The sequence below is a fragment of the Scaptodrosophila lebanonensis genome, unplaced genomic scaffold, assembly GCF_003285725.1.
Source record: "Scaptodrosophila lebanonensis strain 11010-0011.00,11010-0021.00 unplaced genomic scaffold, SlebRS2 tig00000001-arrow-pilon, whole genome shotgun sequence".
Lineage (NCBI taxonomy): Eukaryota > Metazoa > Arthropoda > Insecta > Diptera > Drosophilidae > Scaptodrosophila > Scaptodrosophila lebanonensis.
The window spans coordinates 24,703,616-24,724,366 of record NW_022060529.1 but is presented as its reverse complement, the minus strand read 5'-3'; the positions used below and the strand labels follow the sequence as shown (position 1 = coordinate 24,724,366).

Here is a 20,751-nt window from a genome sequence, read left to right as displayed (position 1 = left end):
GCTGGCAACACGCACGCCTTTTAAGGATATCTGCCACTTCGATGAAGGCGTACCAATTAGCTGGGCAAACAAATAAGACAATTTTGAATTGCATTGCGAACTCGTACATTGGTATAATTTGTGGTCAAAATCTCTAGCTGCGTATGCGTTTTGTTTTGCTTTTTTACTGGGCGTTGATGTCGGCTTAGAATAATTAATGCCCCCGTTGCGAGTACGTCGTGTTAATTTATGGTTGCTGCGATGCTGTGCCACAATCACGCATTGCGTTGCAAATAAGTGTGGGGCGCCAACTTTTTGAGTTATATGTCAAATCAGATAGGAAGGCTTGTTAGTAATTTCCCAACGAACCGTGAGATATTTCTTTCCCGTGAGTATCATAAAAGCAAAAGTGTCTCGGCATAGAGCTGGAATGCCCGAATTGATATGTATTGATATTCACTTCATCAATAATTCCGTGGTCCTTTTTGCCTTTTTGATATATTTTGAAAGTTTTAGATGAAACCAACAGTGCGCCAAGTACCAGTTCCTCCTTAGTTAGTATCCGATAATAACATAAGATGGCCAATAAAAAGAGATGTCAACATAAGATGGCTGGCAGAGATCTCTCGGAAATCCTTATTTACTGGAAACTTTCCGAAAACATGGCTTAGCTCGAAATTGGTCTACACAAAGCGTAAAGGAAAAGCCTCCCTCATAAGTCCACAGGATTTTCAACCCAGGAGCCACCCTATTTTTCTCCTTAAGAGGCTCGACAAAGTTGTGTTCTCTAAGCTCTTATGCTCTCAACACACCTACTGCAAGAACCAATCTACTGAAACAGCACTCCATGCTGTCCTCTAAAGCAATGAAAATATCTCAACACTAAACAATACACCTTTGTTGCGATTCTCAACATAGAAGAGGCTTCCACAGCTACGTATCCCAATAATTAATATACTTATAGAACTGCGCGTAAACCCCTCTATTGTAGAAATGGTGAGACAGCTTCTAATTAAGCGATCCATTAGGGTTACGCTGAGATCATCTACGGTTTCTAGGCATGTGAGTTGAGGTACACCTCAGGGGGCACACTCTCACCCTTCCTAAAAAAGCTTGGTGGTTAAATCACTGCCACTGTTGCTTATGCAGATGACGGGCTCATTTCTTTTCAGGTAAATTCTCTCATGCGCTGTACGAACCCACGATCCAATCCTTTACTAGATTGTATAGAATACAAACTGACCCAAACCCCCACCCCCCGCTCGACCTCCTTCTAAATGGGTTACCAATGTAATTTTCAGCCAAGTATCTGGGACTAATACTGTTCATATCTGGTGCACTGCGAATGCACCCTGAGTGATGCCCAGAATGAACAACTAATTCACCTGGAAACGACCTTAATCCCTCAGTCACCGACTACTGTATTCTCAAGTAGTACCTTCAAACTCCCTTTGATACCAAAATTCCCTCTGGGGAAGAATATAATCTCGACCCACCGGGCCCAACCAACTCCATCAGAGTCTTCATAGACGGTTCTATGCCAGATAACCGCATGGGCGACGGCAATGGACCAAGCTGTGGCCCTAGTGAGTCAGGGATATATCTCTATACCTATTTCACAACATTCATAAGAGGTTGAAGAGCTCAGAAATTGTGTGGAGAAGCTGACAAAGACAACACTTTATTTTGAGGAGTTTCGGGAGCGACACAAGTAGCTGGGTTGAGACAGAGGATACATATGGTGGAACACTTAAAAATCTGTTTCGAAATCGCTGGCAAGAATCTGTGTAATTTTGTGCTCATAACAAATTGATTTTTCACCCTGTTATACTCGTGAAAGAATCGAATTTCATTTCAATGATTACCGGGCAGGACTATTTGAAATCGTCGCAGCATTTTTGAGTCTTAGCAACAACCTTGTCATGATTACGTTCAGCGAGCCCCGAATAGAAATTCTTCTTTACTGTATGTATAAGTCCCCTCCAATTCGATCGATCACACTCTCTGTGCTTGCGAATATGCACATGCCACTTGCCACTCAGACGCATTTTAAATTAGCTGTCTTATCCAGTAAAATGCCACATATCAATGCTACATACTTCATATTGCCGCAGTGTCCCTGGTTTGTAATTGACACTAGGCCGTGTGAATCAATTACCACAGAAATGGAATGATGGAGCCAAGCGCACCCGACTTTTAAAATCCCTATATGTACACACTTCAAAATAACTTACAATCTTTATTTCTTGAAGGTAATAAATAAAAATGACGCGCCAACAAATTAAAGATAAAATATCGCACCTTATTAATGTCTCTTTTAGTTACATAAATTGTTCATTGAATATCGGTTTATGGTTATGTGTATACTTGAAGAGACTTGAACCAAAAAAGCAAAAAACAGGTACAACTGCTGGCAAAACCTGGAAAAAGGTACAAATTTGGACAATCCAACATTTCCACGTCATGTTAAAAAATATGCAAGTTTATATCCAATTCGGTTCAAAATAACACAAAATAAATAAATAAAAACACAAACAGCTGACAATCCTATATGAGTCGTTATGCACATTATACATATACATATGTGATTTAATAAAATAAACATAAATCCTTGTTTTTCTCACCGATTTTAATAGGTTTTGGAAATAAGGAACCAATCACCTTTTTATACCCTGTACCCAAAGGGTACAAGGGTATATTAGTTTTGTGCGAGTGCACATGGAACACACAGAAGGAGGCTTGGTAGACCCCACAAAGTATATATATTCTTGATCAGCATGACAAGCCGAGTCGATATAGCCATGTCCGTCTGTCCGTCTGTCTGTCCGTCTGTCCGTCTGTCTGTCCGTCTGTCTGCCTGTATGAACGCAAGGATCTCCGAAAGTATAAGAGCTAGAATAACCAAACTTGGTATACAGATTCTCCTGAGACCGAGAAAGGACGAGTTTGTTCATTTTTTCTGATCCACCCCCCCCCCCCCCACTCCCCCCCTATTAACGTTTTTCTATAACTCCCGTAATTCTTGGAATTTTGAACTAAAATTTGGTAGTCACATTAGGTAATTATATATCCGTATACCAAGTTTCATTATGATAGAATGATCGGAAAGAAAGTTATAGCCATATAACCAGGCCCAATGCACACATACATACATATGTACAAGTACACAAACACGCATAAGGCACGATTCTGATGTAAATGTAAATGTATGTATGCATGCATGGAATATTTTATATTTAATTTAGTTAATTAATTAAATTAATTTAGTTAATTAATTAAATTAAATTAATTAATTAATTTAATTACTTTTTTGTGGGGTGGTACAGGGTATTTAAGAGTTGAGCCTGCTCGACTTTAGCATTCCTTTCTTGTTTTGCGTATGATCAATGTCTTTGTTTACACAGCTCTTTTGTACATGGTTTTTTCTGGAACCAATCTACCGGATAAAAACAGAATTACCTATATGAGCAGGTATATGTTTTGTGCGATCTAACTGTTACATACATTGGAACTAATCTCGCGCCGTTAACCCTTGGGCTATAGGGTATACAAATCCAGCCAAATTAACGAACTTACGAATTGATGTGAAATCGACCAGCCAGCCAGCCAGCCAGGGAGGCAACGAAGTGAGCAAACGGGGCGTCAATGATCGAACTGGCAAACAATTTTCCAAGCAGACCATAAACGGTGCGATGGAAAATTGATTGAGTAGCACACGCGTTGACATTTCAATTAGAAGCCCAATGGCCAACACCAGTCGTTGGCCAAGCACGCAATCGCAGATTGGAACTGAAAAGAATGCTGCTAGCCATATAAATTGCCGCTGCGACTGAGATAAGCGGTTGTGCATGTATGTATGTGAATGTGTGTGAGTGTCTGTGTACCTTATGGACCAATTTAGTCTAGCATGTCGACGCGCCAACAAATTTGCGAACGTACGAGTATGTATGTGTGTTTGCCTTAAAAGAAAATAATGCGTATACGCAGAGTGCACGCGCCAAGTGAAAGGCTATCGTTGTTGTGTGGAGACCAAATGCACCCAAATGTGATTTTGCATGCCGTTGGGCTGCCGTTGGCTGAACATGGAACACGTTTCGGCTTTAGGTCTGTCGCACATGTGGTTCAGTGTCCTGTTTGTTGTTGTTGTTCTTGTTGCTGTTGCAGCTGCTGTTGCTGCGCACATTTTCGCAATTTTATTTAATTTTAATTTTTGCATTTGAAAATAAAATAAACTAAAATTGCCGCGCGCTGCACTCTGCTACACAAAATTTTTAACCTACTTCGAATGGTAGACGAGTTTAGTACGCGTCCACGTCTGTCACACGCACACACACACACACACACACACATGAGCGTACAGCGACAGGCAGGCAGTCAGTCGAACAGGCGGCGGTCATTACGTAAGTGATGGCGATTGGCACTGCCGGCCATGGTTGCCTTAAAGCCTACTTAACAGCACAGTCATGACGAAATTCAGCCGCCTGCTTCCTCTCCGCTGCTCGCCAGCTCGCTTTTAATTGAAAAATCTAGATTTCGTTTAAAATTTCACGCACTGGCTTGTACTTGTATTTACATATTACTTTGTAAAATCTAGATTGTTTGTCGCTCATTCGAAAAGCAAAGCATGTTGTACATGCCGCTGCCTAAACATTTCAAAACTTGCCACACATATTCATAAAACGCGCGATATTATGTTTTGGCCAATTGCGCAAGAGCCTCGCTGGGATTTGCCTTTGATTCTACGCATTGCAAAAAATTATTGAACCACAAATAAATCCGAACTAGTTTTGCAAATTTTGAAAAGTGCAAAGACGCTATAAAATCTCAGACGGGCGCATTATTTGTCGTATTTCGAGAAAGGCCGACTAGTTAGAAGTGTGTCTGTGTGCATCAGTAGCTCCCACCATTGCTGTGGGCTACATATATGTATGTACTACTACGTACTAGTGTGCGTGTTTATATAGTTACTTGCCTTGCAGCCAAAAGCAACAACAATGCAACCATGAAGAGGTTTTGAATTCACAAAAGCAGAAATATGTTGTTATCATAAGTAGATTAAAATTTGATATGCAAATAGTACTTGTGTAGAATTAGTTATTCCTTGGCTGGCAGTTGAGGCGAAAATATTATCTCCATCTCCTTAAAAATAATTAATTAATTAAATAAAGGAGACACTATTTAGTGATGCTATTTATGATTTCGAAGCATGTTTTGGGTGTTTGTTTTTGTTTCAAAACCAAATTATTAATTGAAATAGAACTCTTCTAGTATTCAAAATAATATTAAAAATGGGAATACCTACAATATATTTACCAAAAAATGACTAGTCATGGTACTAGAAACACAATACCTATGTGAACAATTATTTTTCGGTATTTTTCATTATTTCTCCTTTTATGGATATTACAACTTAATACACACAATGTTTATTTTCTGAAACATAATTAATGTAATAACCAAATATTTTGAAACACTTTAAAATTTACCCTTCTCCTACGAAAGCTTGGGCCAAACCAACTGGGCTCAAAGCTAAAAGGAGGCGCTACGAGCTAAATACACAACCACTCCTATAAATTTAAAACATATGATGTTTAATTCGCCAAATTTCAAAATTTTTTTATATTGCTTTATTAAGCTGTATTATTAAAATGTTAATTATATATCGTTAAAATACTGCCACCACTTTACAAGGTGAAGAACAAAAAACAAACAAAATGAATCAAATTTTTTTATATCTGGTAGCAGAGTCCACGAGTGGTATACGCAATAAAAGATAAGTCGTAATTACTTGGATTTTGACGAATAGTTCGACCATCCTGATTTCGCGATTAGATTAGAATCTTCGTTAAAATTATATAAAATGTAATTATATCAACGATTCATCTCATTTTAATTGAACAATAAGGTCTGGTTCTTGCTTTGTTCCGCACAAGTTGACTAATAACCAAGAATTGGACTCATATGTCGATACTTGAGGCGGATTAATTGAGAACAAATTTGACTTTAATCTTCGTATTCGCTTGATTTGCGATTTTTATCTTTTCGGCAAAATGCATTTGCTCAGCAAAGATATTAGAATTAAGTATGACTTATGCGCTGGGATGTAATTAAATAATTCTTTACTTAACAAAAAATGAAAAAAAATAAACAAATAAAATAAAATATAATAAGCAAAAGAATGAAATAAAGATATCAATTTATTTAAAAAAAAAATTGTAAGTCAAAGCTATCTTACAAGATTGAAAAAAGTACTTTGAACAAGACTTTTGGACTTGATACGAGATAAAAAGAGCTAACATTGCTTCTTTTCTTTGTTGATTAAACTCAATTGTTCTTTTATTTATAATCAAAGTCCATTGGCGTCAATCTGACTCTGATACACACCTGTAGATTCAGAAACGACAAAACCAACCTTAATTGCTTACAACTCAACACTTTTATATATCGCATGCACTACTATGCGTCTACGATAAATATTTGGTGCTCCTAATCTAACTAATGAACAATCAAGGCCCCAATACGCATGATTGGGTCACACAGGCAAAATTTATTGATAGCGACATTAATTTGCAGCTATACGACTGTACATATACTTGTATACTTATTTTTCTACAGACCAAATTGCAATCTAGAGCTGTACGCGTATGCGGCAAATTTGTGGCATGGTTTCGGTGGCTGTGTTAGCAGTGGGTGAGGGATGGGGGCGTAGCAGCACGCAATGGCCGCGATTAAAATCTAAATCAAATTAAGTCGCTTTTAAAAGCATATGCAAAAAAAAAAAAAACAAACAAAAAACAGAAACGAGCGAATAAGAGGCAAGCTTAGCAACAACAATGCAACTTTTTAAAACAGAAACTGGATAATGCAACGCACCACGCACGATTTTTCGCCGAGGCGTTGCATTCATGGCACAGTCACAGGCCCAGTCGCAGTCGCAGTTTAAAACTTGGTTTCGGTTTCGTCTATGTAAGTATATATGATCTAATAAAATACCAGCGTAGCTAACACAGCGCTAAGGTGGGGCCAAGCAAATGCGAGGTGCAGGTTGCAATAGAACTTCAAAAACAAAGCTTCGAGCTGGTTTTCTAGTTGTTGCTTGTAGTGTTTTTTTTTTTTTTTGTAGTTTGGGAGCGACTGTTGCTTGTGCTGCTACTGCTGCTGCTGCTGCTGCCTCTGTTGCCGATGCAGTTGCGTCGCCAATTCAAGCTAACAGTCATCAATTTCTGCGCACGCGTTGCAAGTTGAAGCTAGGCTTTCCTGCAGCCACGAAATTTCGTTCAATATTTTCGTACGCTTTTTGCGATTGTCGCTTTGTCGCCAAACTGGTGCGTGCGCCGCGTCGTTTTGTTGCCGCAGCTGCGCATGCGCATGCGTGCGCCAATTGACCGTATATAAGCGATAATAGGGCCGGGCTGGCCAACAGTCAGCCGCGTTGCTATACATCGCGCGCATTGCCGTTACGTCGCCGTGAAGTCTGCCGGGATCTTATTCAAACTTAAGCGATCGAACCATTGGTTATATTCCGAGCAACTAGGATACCTAGCTACCTATCACTTGCTGCTTTTTTTAAGTGTACATGTTATGAAATGAAAATCGAAATAGTGCAATTTTAAAAATTATTTTGTGTAATTATTATTGTTAATATGAAGGTGGGTCCTGTTCTAAAAGTACAGCTAACTAAAACAAAGCAATAGCATATTTGAATGTAAAAAAAAAAACAAATTAAAAAACAAAAAAACAAAAAAACATTTTTCACACTGTGTATAGAAAATACAATATCAGAATGAATTGGTGATACATAATCCTCAAAATAGTTTTGAGTTTTGAGGTTCATAGGAAATATTAAAATAATTTCATTCAACATGGCCAGACACTTAAAAAAACGTTTATTTAATTTCATCAATAATAGAATAAATTTTAAATCGTAAAAATCGTAAGCCGACGGTTAATTTAAATAAAAAAATTTCACAAAATATGTCAGAAGGACTAAAAGCAAATATGTAAATGCTGTTGTTATTGCCAGTGGATGGCTTTGATTACAACTTTTATCCAAAGTCCTTGACGCTTTTGGATAAAATTAAATTTGATTGAATATTGCTTTGACAAATACCTATATGGAGTAGAATTCCATGTATTCCTGCATAAAACGAGAGATGAAAGGACTGAATGGAGCTAGCTGAACGGGAAAACCCTAAATCGAAGAGCCACTCACATATTTAACAGCATTTATTTTTAATATTTATCAAATCGTTTGTGAAAGTATAACTTGCTCCAATACTATTGACTGCATGCTGATATTGTTTTAACCATTTTTGGATGTTTCATCCATATAAGTTTTCGATTGATAAATAAAAGTTGAAAACCTATTTGATTTAAGTATATTCCAGATCAAAAATTTAGATCATCCAGCCCGACTAATACGGAGTTTTATGTATAAAATATCCTTATTCTAGAAATACATTTATTTTGTTTTCGGATGTTACATCAACAAGTCTTCGATTGATAAATAAAAGTTGAAAACCTCTTTGATTGGTTAGTGACCCTGCCCTTAAAGTATATTCTACGACATTTTTAAATCATTCAGTCTGACTAATACGGAGTTTTATGGACAAAATATCCTTATCTTAGAATTACCTTAGCTTTGATTTCGGATGTTTCATCCATATCAAGTCTTCGATTAGTAAATAAAATTTAAAAACCTAATTGATTGTTTTAAGGCCTTACCCTTTAAGTATATTCCAGATAAAAAATTTAAGTCATTCAGTCTGACTAATACGGAGTTTTATGTACAAAATATCCGTATCTTAGAATTACTTTTATTTTGTTTTCGCAGTCTTCGATTGGTATATAAAATTAAAAACCCTAATTGATTGTTTAATAAACAAAATGAAATGGTTCAGTCTGACTTATGTACAAAATATCCTTATTTTTAGAATAGATTGCAATAACCGACTCTCTCGCTCTTCTTTCAAATCGCAGTTACTACTCCTAGCTCTGCTGAGCCTATTCAGCACAGCATTAGCGGTGCCTTCGCCAACAGCGGCACCTGCCCTGGTACCATGTGTTCATGCCACAACAGCCGGCTACTCGTATCCGCCACCCGCAGAAGTTAAGTTCTCCATTACACCCGGCGTGACGAAATATCGAGTAACGCCTGAGATATCCACGTACTCCGAGAACGGCAACTTGCAATATGCATCCGTAGGCGGCTCTTCCTCCTCATATCAGTCAACGGTCGGCATTGCGGGTCTCACACAAGGCGGCATTACACAAATCAACAAATACGCAGCGCCCGTTCAGAAAACTCTCTTCACGCCGTCAGCGGAATATGGAGGTCCAGGAATAAGCTATGCTGACAAGTCACCCGCCTCCAAATATGCTGCCGTAGTGCCCTCGGGCATTGAACTCAAGAATTTGGTGTCTCCAGCTCTGACTAAAACCGTGCTAACAGCACCAAAGCTGAACAATGCCTATTTACCTCCAGCGCCGACTCTTACGAAGGTAGCCACCTATGCCACGCCCGGCTATACATACAGCCAGGCCACGCCCGCCGTCACAAAGATAGCAACGTATACATCACAGCCCGTCGGCGGTGCTGTCACCTCGAATTTGCCCTTCTTCGCACCACCAGTCACTACGAAAGTTCAATCGTATGCGTCTCCCGCCTATAGCTACGTCAAGGCCACACCGGGCTACTCGAAAGTGGAAACTTTTAGTTCGCCTGGTTTCAGTTACGCGCAGGCTTCACCAGCTATATCTAAAATAGCTACTTACTCCACAGCTGCCCATGGGGCTGCTTATGCGCCTGCCATCTCTTATGCAGCTCCTGCCATTTCCAAGTTAGCCACAGTCACGCCAGCATTGTCGAAAACGTACCTACCCGTTGCTCCCGCCGTCGCCACACAGTATGTCTCCGGTGCAAACACTTATGGCAGCGTTGGCCATACTGGTGCCATTTCTCATCAGATTGTGTCCAAACCAGTCGTTTCCTTGGCCAGAGTTACTAACGCAGGATATATCTCACCTTCTGTTAACAAAATCGCCAGCTACGCCGCACCAGCAATATCCACATTATCTGCAGCTCCTACGGTAACAAAAATATCCTCCAGCCTTGGAAGCATTGGATCTGGTGCTATTTCACATCAGCACGTCTCAAAACCCGTCATAGCCACATACGCCGCTTCTCCTGCCATTCAAAATGTGGCCAGCTACGCTCCAGCAACGAATGCTTATGCCTCCCATGCGGCAATCACAAATGTAGCTAGTACCCACGGTATATCTGCTCACGGCGCCGTTTCTCATCAGTATGTTTCAAAACCTGTAATCACCGCTCCAGCAATAGCGAAAGTAGCCAGTTACTCCGTGCCGTCTGTTTCGAAATCATACGCAGTACCTTCACCAGCTAGTTCCAGCCAATATATATCGAAACCAATTGTGGCGGGGTATCCTGTGCAACCCAGCACGTCTCAGATAGCTTCATATGCCGCACCAGCACAAATAGCCACTGGCTATGGCCACTCCGGGGCTATTTCCCACCAGTACGTCTCTAAGCCGGCCGTTTCTAGTGTGCTAAGTGCTCCAGCCGTCGCCAAAGTAGCTGCTTATGCCGCTCCAGCTATCTCCGGCTATGCAGCTGCTCCATCTATCTCCAGCTACTCAAGCGGCCCAGCAATTGGTAAGGTCGCTTCGTACGGAGCAAGTGGTGGTGCCATTTCCCATCAATATGTCTCCAAGCCGGCCGTTGCAAGTGTTATAGGTGCTCCGGCCGTTGCCAAAGTTGCCAGTTATGCCGCTCCAGCTATCTCCAACTATGCAGCTGCTCCATCTATCTCCAGCTATGCAGCTGGCTCAGCTATTGGTAAGGTCGCTTCGTACGGATCCAGTGGTGCCATTTCCCATCAATATGTCTCCAAGCCAGCCGTTGCTAGTGTCTTAAGTGCTCCAGCCGTTGCCAAAGTTGCCACTTATGCCGCTCCAGGTATCTCCAGCTACTCAACCGGCTCAGCAATTGGTAAGGTCGCTTCGTACGGATCCAGTGGTGCCATTTCCCATCAATATGTCTCTAAGCCGGCCGTTTCTAGTGTGCTAAGTGCTCCAGCTGTCGCCAAAGTAGCTGCTTATGCCGCTCCAGCTATCTCCGGCTATGCAGCTGCTCCATCTATCTCCAGCTACTCAAGCGGCCCAGCAATTGGTAAGGTCGCTTCGTACGGAGCAAGTGGTGGTGCCATTTCCCATCAGTATGTCTCCAAGCCGGCCGTTGCTAGTATCTTAAGTGCTCCAGCCGTCGCTAAAGTAGCCACTTATGCCGCTCCAGCCATCTCCAGCTATGCAGCTGCTCCATCTATCTCCAGCTACTCAGCCGGCCCAGCAATTGGTAAGGTCGCTTCGTACGGATCCAGTGGTGCCATTTCCCATCAGTATGTCTCCAAGCCGGTCGTTGCTAGTATCTTAAGTGCTCCAGCCGTCGCCAAAGTAGCTACTTATGCCGCTCCAGCTATTTCCGGCTATGCAGCTGCTCCATCTATATCCAGCTACTCAACAGGCCCAGCAATTGGTAAGGTCGCTTCGTACGGAGCAAGTGGTGGAGCCATTTCCCATCAATACGTCTCCAAGCCGGCCGTTGCTAGTATCTTAAGTGCTCCAGCCGTCGCCAAAGTAGCCACTTATGCCGCTCCAGCCATCTCCAGCTATGCAGCTGCTCCATCTATATCCAGCTACTCAACAGGCCCAGCAATTGGTAAGGTCGCTTCGTACGGAGCAAGTGTTGGTGCCATTTCCCATCAATATGTCTCCAAGCCGGCCGTTGCTAGTCTGTTAAGTGCTCCAGCCGTCGCTAAAGTAGCCACTTATGCCGCTCCAGCCATCTCCAGCTATGCAGCTGCTCCATCTATCACCAAAGTAGCTTCGTATGGTGCAGCTGGTGGTGCCGTTTCACATCAATACGTCTCCAAGCCAGCCGTTGCTAGTGTATTAAATTCTCCAGCCGTTGCCAAAGTAGCCACTTATGCCGCTCCAGCTATCTCCAGCTATGCTGCCGGCCCAGCTATTGGTAAGGTTGCTTCGTATGGTGCAACAGGTGGTGCCGTTTCACATCAATATGTCTCCAAGCCTGCTGTTCCTAGTGTGATTGGTTCACCAGCAGTCGCCAAAATTTCAACTTATGCCGCTCCATCAATCTCCAGTTATTCAGCCGTTCCGGCAATTGCCAAGGTCGCTTCGTACGGAGCAAGTGGTGGTGCCATTTCCCATCAATACGTCTCCAAGCCGGCTATAGGCACTGTTTCCAGCCTTCCTGCAATTTCCAAAGTGGCTACATACGCTACTCCAGCTTTGGCTCACATTTCATCAGGCCCAGCTATTGTTAAAGTAAACGGCTACACCAGTCCTTCAGTTACTCAGTTATCAAGTGGACATGGTTCTGTGTTGCAGCAATTTGTATCCAAACCGGTTGTCGGAGCAGTATCAAATAATTACGTATACAAGCCCAGCATTGCAACAGTTGCTTCTAGTCCTGGAATTCAAAAGATTGCAGGTTATGGACTAGCCACGGGGGTGTTACGTACCACACCTTCTATTGCTACGATCCCAACCTTAGGTGGAGGCCACACAGCATCCGGTCATGGAGCAGTGTCACATCAGTACGTATCAAAGATTGGTCCAGCAATTGCACAAACTGCTGGCATTCAGCATCACACTGGCGGAATAGTTTCGCCCGCAATTTCCCAGATAGCAGCTCCAATTGGGTTGGGCTATGATGCTATCGGTCACGTTTCCAGCCCAGCGAAATCTAATCTGTTGGCATTGGGAGGCAAGTTAATTGGAAGCACTTCGTATGGACTTAATACGGGTGAGCATTATTATATTAATAAAAATATTTTATACGTTGTAGGGTATATAATATACCCTAGATCCTATATGAACTATAGATTGATTAACATAATTCGTTGAATATTCTAAAATTTCTAAAGTTTGTGTCAGACGGACTGCAAGGGCAGGGACTATATTTATGGCTATAACTTACTTTTCAAGTCATATCAAGATAAAACTTCACATGGGGACTCAAAAATACCAAATCTGTATAAACAGTTTCAAGATCGGAGAAACTCCATGAATAAGATTATTTTTCGATGCACCTCCTTTCTTACGGTAAAGACATGTTGTTGTTTTTCTGTACTTCTCTGATTTTCGATCTCTGCCCAGTACTACAAGTACAACAAGGCAAACACATAAGCGCATTGAACTAAGGCAAATTAAATGTTAATAAGCAAATGAATATATATAGTAAATACTCGTATTTGCTCACCCTCCCTCTTAGGCCAATGAGGCCCATTGTGATTCCATATAATCTCTAATTAGTCTACCCTAGCCACCCGGTGGTATTTAAAAATCTTATTAAGCTCACGAACTCTATGTTACGTGCACCACCATTAGCCTCGCTCGAGCACATGAGTGCTCCTCTCAGCGTTGCTTTGCCATAGACCTCGCATGGTGGCGTGCCCTTTCCTTCCCTGTCTGGAAATATGCATGCGGTAGTTCCCTTCCTTGCCAGATCAATGCAATGCAGTTTCCCTCAATGTTTTGGTCTCCTTGCATCCATGTGAGAGTGATACTGACCTTCTGGGCCATCTTATTAAGAGAATTGCGGCAGTCGGTGATGACTGGAATTGAAGTAAGGGCCGCTTGACTGTCTGAGTATATGAATATCGATCTGCCGCGTGCTATGTTGGGGGAAAGGTGCCTTGTGACCTCCTGTACTGCAGCGACTTCTGCCTGATAAACGCTGCAATGAACCGGGAGGCGAAAGGACAATCTTATCTCCAAGTCCGGAGAGCAGATGCTCCCGCCGACTCTCTGATCTAGCTTTGAGCCATCCATAAATATAAACAAAAGAGAACGCTACAGTCGAGCAAGCCCGACAGTGAAATACACTGTACAAAGGTAAACTTCCGACACTGAGGTACATGCACCTCTGGCAGAAGCAAAAGGAAGAAGAAGAACGAACTTGATGCTGCAGCTTGTGGGCGTAGTACCGGAGTGAAATTGTTTCGCTAATAAATTTTTTTAGAATTGACCGATTCAGATAAAATTTAAAACGAAAGTAGACAATTATATAAAAATTATGTCTGCAAATTTTGGTTAATGTAGCTTTTGAAATGTGGACGGTATTGACAAAATTCTGAGGCGGGGGAAGGGTGGGAAAATTCCAAAAAATAAAATAAACTCGTTCTTTCTCGAACCTAGGAGAATCTGGATACCAACTTTGGTTATTCTAGCTTTGATATCCTTGCGTTCATCCAGACAGACGGACGGAAATGTCTAGATCGATTTCTCTCGTCATGCTGATTCAGAATATATATACTTTATGGGGTCGGAGATGCTTCCATACATACTTTGCACAAACCTAATATACCCTTTATACCCTACGGGTAAGTTACTGAACCGAGTATAGGGTAGAAACTATTCATTTACCATTAAATAAGGAAAGACGAAACAGCTAAAGATCTCACCTTATCATTTACGGGTTATTGGAAAATGTTATTTTTATTTTCATCGCATTCTAGGGGGAGGAGGAATCGCCTAACTTGCAACCCCTTCCGTTGCTACCCAATTTTCCACTCTCTTTCAATTAAATAAACAATTTCATTGAATAAGGTAGGAATTAAAAACTCTTATTCCTTACAGGCAAATATCTGGGAGCTTCTGGAGGAATTCAAGGTGGTTCATACTATGGTGCTATATCCCTAGGTCACAATGCAGTTTCTCCGGCTCTTAACTACCCCGGCGTATTATCACAACCCGCTGGTCTGTCACATAGTTCGTCCATTGGCGTCTTGGGATCCCCATTGTCTGGGTATGACCACGGAATTGGCGGTATTGGCCCTCTCGGTGCTGGTTTTTACCGCTATGCACCCAGCACTCAAACGCTTAGCGCACACGCTCCACTATCACCTGCAACATATTTAAAATCCGCTCCAGTTGCAAAAGCCGCCTTATTGAAGGTGGTGCCAGAAAGGCATCTGGAACATTTCGTAAGTAACGAAACACTTACGATTAGACTTACCTTATAACTAACTAGCTGTATTCTTAGAATACTCATCCCCGCTATGCGTTCGAATATGATGTGAATGATCCACACACTGGCGATATAAAGCATCAGCGCGAGGAGCGAGACGGCGATGTGGTGAAGGGAGAGTACTCGCTCGTCGAACCTGATGGCAATGTACGAACCGTAAAATACTACGCCGACTGGGAGACGGGCTTCCATGCCCAGGTCATAAACAGTCGCGATCAAGGCAAAGTGCTGGCTAAGCGCCAGATCCCGACAGTAGTGAAAAAGTCATGAGGTAAGCTCACGAAGAGGACTCCAAGATATATATACATAAATATAGACTAGTGCAAATTTGTGAGACGTTCTTTATTTTTTGAAGACTTGCTGCTGTGCCATTTGTTTTGCCTGCAACTGAAACTGTAAATAGCCTACCATTCAATTTCTCTCATTAAACATTAATCATATTTATGCAACTCCACGACGCTGCTCGAGAACCTTCCGACGACGCCAACCTGCCTTAAGCACCGCGACCGTTTCATCCATTACACTTTTTACTCATGTGATAAGCGTTTCTTGAAGTGCTTGCGCTGCTCTCTCATTAAAGTACGCGTATATTATGTATATGTATATAATTATGTACCCTATGCGTGTGTATATTTGTATAAATCGAATAAATTAAACCTATTTGGCTTATGTTAACTGGGCTTATAGCAATTATTAACCAGTGTTCCAATGAAGCTAGACTCTTCTCAAACATTGCTGAACGGGTTTGTTTAATTTATTTAACTAATGGTATATATAATTTAAGTACGAGTAATTATTGGTTATTAACCCATAAATATAGCAAACTATTTAGTTAAGCTGAAATCACATTTCGTAATAACAATTATATAAAAATGCCTAAAACGCATGTCGTAAGTCCCTCGAAATAAACAAACCGAAATCCGAGGGCGCAGCACGGTATGGATGACGGGCGCAATATGCTTGGAAGATATGTCGCAGAAGATGGCTGCCTTGCCGCTCAATGTCAGTTCGTCGCACCGCAGCCTGCGGATCCAATTGCAGGTGGGACAGGATCCAGGCATTTTTCAGCGCCCTCAGATCCGCTTCGATGTGAGCCAAGGCCTGGTCCCCCTCCATCACACGTCGTGGCACATGAAGCGGCTCCAAGGCCTGAAAGCTTCTACGCAGCTTATCTCCCTGCAACTGCTCGCGAAGCTTCCGTTCCTGACGTAACGCCTGATGAACCATGTGCAGCTCACGATTGGAACAGAGCGCGGAGCTGGTGACGCATTCGCTGTTCAGCTGCTGCTGTTGCTGCCAGTGTGCCTGGGACTGCTCCAAGGCGCTTAGCTTGTCACTAAGAATATCGACAGCCCTGAGCAAAGCCGTGTTCTTGGTTAACATTAACTGCTCCAACTGTTCCACTCCCTCCGCTAGCTGTGTCAGTATCAGACACTGGTCTGTGCTCAGACGGCTTAATTGCTTTTCGGCCATCTCCTTGCGGATCTGCAACTCGGAGTAGTCCTGCTGCTTCATCTTGGCCATATATTTGAGCGTTTTGATTTCCTTCTCCCTTTCGCCCGCAGTCAGTTCCAGAGTCTTCACGTCCTCGTAGTGTCGCTTGACTAGTGCCGCTCTCTGCATTAGCGTGTTCGTCGTGGCATGACGCACATACTCGGTGTTGACATCGCTGGGCTCCAACAAAGTGCTCAGTTCATCCAACTGTTCGTCCAGCAACTGCATACAGTGCAGACTGAAAGCGTCCAGCTCCCGCTGCTTCTCATCTTGGATGGGCGCAAATTTCTGGTAGTGCACGGCCAGCAGACGCCACAGCTTTTCGTGAGCAATGCCACCCGACTCCTTACCAGCTTCACGGGCCGTCGCGCACAGTATTTGAATGAGGGCGCCGATCATTTCGTTGGCCTCCAGTATGCGCTGGTAGCGCGCACACTGCATGCCCGTCCAAGCAGCTTTGTTGCTACAAAATTTCCTCTGCAACCTCTTCAGCTTTTGCTTGTGGCTACAGCTCTGCTCCATGAGAAGTTGCATGCAGTGGAACGAGGCGGAAGATTCATCGCCAAGGCGTATTATGGTGTGAAGCAGCCCGGCATTAACATTCACCGAGTCCAAGGCTGCCTCGTACACCTCAATTAGGGTGCTATAGAGTTGCTGCTCGTCCATTAGTTCGACCAAAACCTGCGGTTGCATCAGGTTCTGGTGCAGTGTGCTAATGTAGTGCAGGACTCGCTGCATAGGATCACAATTCGTGTGCTCATCCAACTGGCCGGTCCTAAGCAGATGCACGAAATCGTCAAGTTGCTGCTCCTGCGACTCTAGGTCGGTTCGATAAATGGCGACATGCGTGCACAGCTCGTAGTCGCAATGGTTCAGACCGTAGCGGAATTGCTGAAGCACCAGCTGCAAGCTCTTAAGCAGATATATGCACTTAGATCGGAAGACAAAGCGCTGCACAGAGTAGCCTTCAAATATGGCGTCGCGACCTATTGAAATAAACAAATATGAGTCGAACGTATGTTAACCAAGCTACGAAATTCGCAACTTTTGTCGAGCAAGGTTCTATTTACAACATTAAATTGAAAGTTTTTTCGCAAATTTCTAAGACACCAATCGTGTATGAAATTCTTGTGCTACAACAAAATACTTAACAAAAGTCATATTTTTAGTTATACCTATTTAATTAACTAGCAAGTGCAGATATTATTTTATTTAAATATGCTGATGCGAAATTAAACTATCTAACGATCTGTACTTTATAACAATCCACAATTACCATTTCACACTCCCAAATTACGTATGATGATAAAGTTTTAAAGAAGCAGAATTTGATATTCTTGAAAGCGTACCCTGTATTGTGTTTGGTGTGAAGGTTTGTAGCATGCAGAAGGACGAATGTTTTTTGGATTTCAAAAGATATAGAAAGCAAATTGCAAATGGAAATTGTTGCAGTCATATCTGATAGGTCTCTCGTATAATTATTTACCATTCTGATCATTCCTATTTTCTAAGTGTACATGTGCTTCATTAGGAATTCGTCTGTGGGAGAGTATATATAGTGTATATATTCTTGATCAGAATGACACGATGAGTCGATATAGTCATGTCCCTCTGTCTGTTCGTCCGCCTGACATTTTGTCCGTCAGGAAGCAAAAAAGATAGAATAACCAAACTAAGACCGAGAAAGATTAGTGTTTTTTCGTATTTCTCGTAAATATTTGAACTATTGGACGAAATTCTGCGTTTACATCTGGTTTGAATGTGTGTCCTCATGTCAAATTTCAAATATATAGCTATAAATGTGATTGCTTTTTTTAAAATAAAAAACTTAAAAAAAGAAAACGATTTCGTTACAACACTCACCAAACTCGCAGGCTGTTGGAAACTTTTCATTGATAGCCTGACACACAATATCCAACTTCTCGCCCATGCGTTCAAGCAACAGCATGACCAGAAGCACGTCATGCTCGCCACCTCGAAGCATGAACTGCTCCGGCACAAAGGCCAATACGTATTCGAGTTGTTGTCGCATCATGCGCAGATCCACCGCCCTCAGCTGTTGGTCCAGGGCGCGTCCATAGGCCTTGCTGATACTGAAAATATGTTGATAGTCGGCCTGACTTTGCTCCTCCTGCTGTGACTCATTGGTGCTGCTAAAGTCTTCTATGGATAGTGTGCCGGTGCCATCAGCCTTGAGTTGCAGTTGCTCCTGCAGCTGGCGTACCAGCTCCCTGAACTTTATTATAGTCAGATCGCGGTCGTACAAGCTTTCCATAGCTGCATTCTTTTCCCGTTCCTTGCTCTTCAACTGACAGCTTAACTTGTCAATTTCGTCTCGCAAATCAGTCTCTAACTCCTGATTGCTTTCAATCAGCTGCTCCTGTATTTGTTCAAGTGCCTCGAGCTCGTTCACTTCGTCCTCTAGTAGCTTCACACGTTCCTCCAACTCCAGCTTTACGCTTGCCAATTGGGTAACCATCGATTCGGCACCCAACGAAGCGTCCACTTGCTCCTTTAAGTCCATTAGCTGGGCCTCCATGTCATCGACGCGCTGACTCGACTGCACTTTAATGCTTTTCAGCTCATTGATCTCCGAGTGTTTGGTCTCTAGCTCCTTGTGCATTCGCTGCGAAAGCTGCTTTTCCTGCGCCAACGTGTCACGTAATCGCACCACCGTCTCACGAAGTCTTAGATTATACTGCTCCAGCCGAAGCTCGCCCGCCGTCTGCGCCTGCTTTGTTTGCTGTTGCTTTTCATTATGCTCAGTCTTGATCTCGATTAGACTGCCATCCTGCTCGGCTCTCATTATTTCCAAATCCAGACTCAGTTCATCGCAACGCTCTTGTGCAAGCTCCAGTTCTATTTGCAGAGTTTCAGTGCGCTCTTCCGCCATCTCCTTGTCCAGGGTGAGCATCTCTATGCTGTCCCCAAGCTCTTCCAGCTCGCGTTGATGCTTAGCCGCCAGATCAAGTGCCTCACGTTGCTCGTGGCGACAACGCTGCAGTTCACGCTGAAGCAACATCTGCTGCGTCAAGATTTGTGCTTTAAACTCCATCAATTGTTCGTTTTGTATCCGTACACGCTCTAGTTCTAGCAACTTTAGCTTGTCTTCGCTACGCTGGGAGCGCAGCATCTGCAGCTCCTCGCGGAGATTACGCAGCTCTGAATTATCTGCTGAGGAGACCGGCGCCGGGGGCGGTAGCGAGCTGCTAGGTGTGCGTAGCGGCGCTCCAAGCGTAAACTGTGGCCGCAATATCTCGAGGAATCCCTGTTGCACAAATGAAGCACCAACGTTACGCTTTGCACAGCTCGTGGGACTAACACTAGTCTTACTGCGCTTGGGGGCCAGAGCCAGAGGCACGGGCATGGCTAATGTCAGCTGAGCCGTCGTGCTTTGTGCTGTTGCCGAAGAGTTTGGCTTAGGCTGGCTAATACGCGTAGGTCGCAACTGAGTGTACGAAGTCGAGCGCCTTTGATTGCAAGTCATGACAGGCATTGCTGTGGCAGTTGCATTTCTTCCTTGCACGGCTGGTGTAGCTGTTTCTTTCATCATTTCTGGCCTTTCGGGCTGCATAGTCGCAGGCTGCTCCTTCGATGTAGTCCCCTGCACGGATTCAGCCTGGTCTGGCGCTTCATGTTGCTGTTCCTTCTTCAGAGTAGTAGGATCTGGTGCAGATTGCGCTTTCGAGGCATGTTTTCTTGACATTGGTTCCTGTATTTCAGCGCACTCCACTTTTCCATGTGCAATTTTCGCATCCATTATTTTTTTTATCGCAACGTTTCGCTCTACTTTCGTTTGTAGGTCTGGGTAATTATTTTTCTCTCCTTCCGGGTACTCAATCACTTTTAGCAGCTGCGTGGGTCGCACAAAGAGCCCACAGTTTGCCGCACACTTGAAATAACTGCTGCCAAGAACAGTGCCATTATTCTTACCGAGGGCCTCATCCAGAACCACACCGACCCACTTGCCACTGGAGAAATTCGTGCGACCAACATAAGCTACACGCCCCTGCAAATTCCGCCCACTTATTTGTACACGCTGCCCAAGCTTTGGTTGCACTTCCGTTTTGTTCATTATACGCACTTGGCGCTTACGTCATTTTAACGAAGCGCTCGGAATGATTTGTGTCTGGCGTGTCCAATTGGAATTACAATTAATGTAAAACTGATGCACCTAAGAACGTCAGCGTCATGTGGCCGACTCA

The 20,751-nt window shown here is 43.1% G+C and overlaps 2 protein-coding genes across 2 annotated transcripts; one reads left to right on the top strand and one right to left on the bottom strand.

Moving 5' to 3' along the window:
* Window positions 1-7,622: 7,622 nt before the first annotated feature.
* LOC115633961 (mucin-19) lies at window positions 7,623-15,322 on the top strand. Its single transcript, XM_030531485.1, has 6 exons — window positions 7,623-7,628; window positions 8,959-9,928; window positions 10,331-10,543; window positions 10,595-12,826; window positions 14,662-15,008; window positions 15,068-15,322. Exons 1-6 carry the CDS (start codon window positions 7,623-7,625, stop codon window positions 15,320-15,322), a joined length of 4,023 nt encoding a protein of 1,340 aa, XP_030387345.1.
* A 478-nt stretch (window positions 15,323-15,800) lies between these two features.
* On the bottom strand, window positions 15,801-20,636 carry LOC115631893 (dynactin subunit 1). The gene is made up of 2 exons (XM_030528745.1): window positions 18,410-20,636; window positions 15,801-17,532 (listed from the first exon to the last, which is right to left on the bottom strand). Exons 1-2 carry the CDS (start codon window positions 20,619-20,621, stop codon window positions 15,929-15,931), a joined length of 3,816 nt encoding a protein of 1,271 aa, XP_030384605.1. The 5' UTR covers window positions 20,622-20,636; the 3' UTR covers window positions 15,801-15,928.
* Window positions 20,637-20,751: the final 115 nt, after the last annotated feature.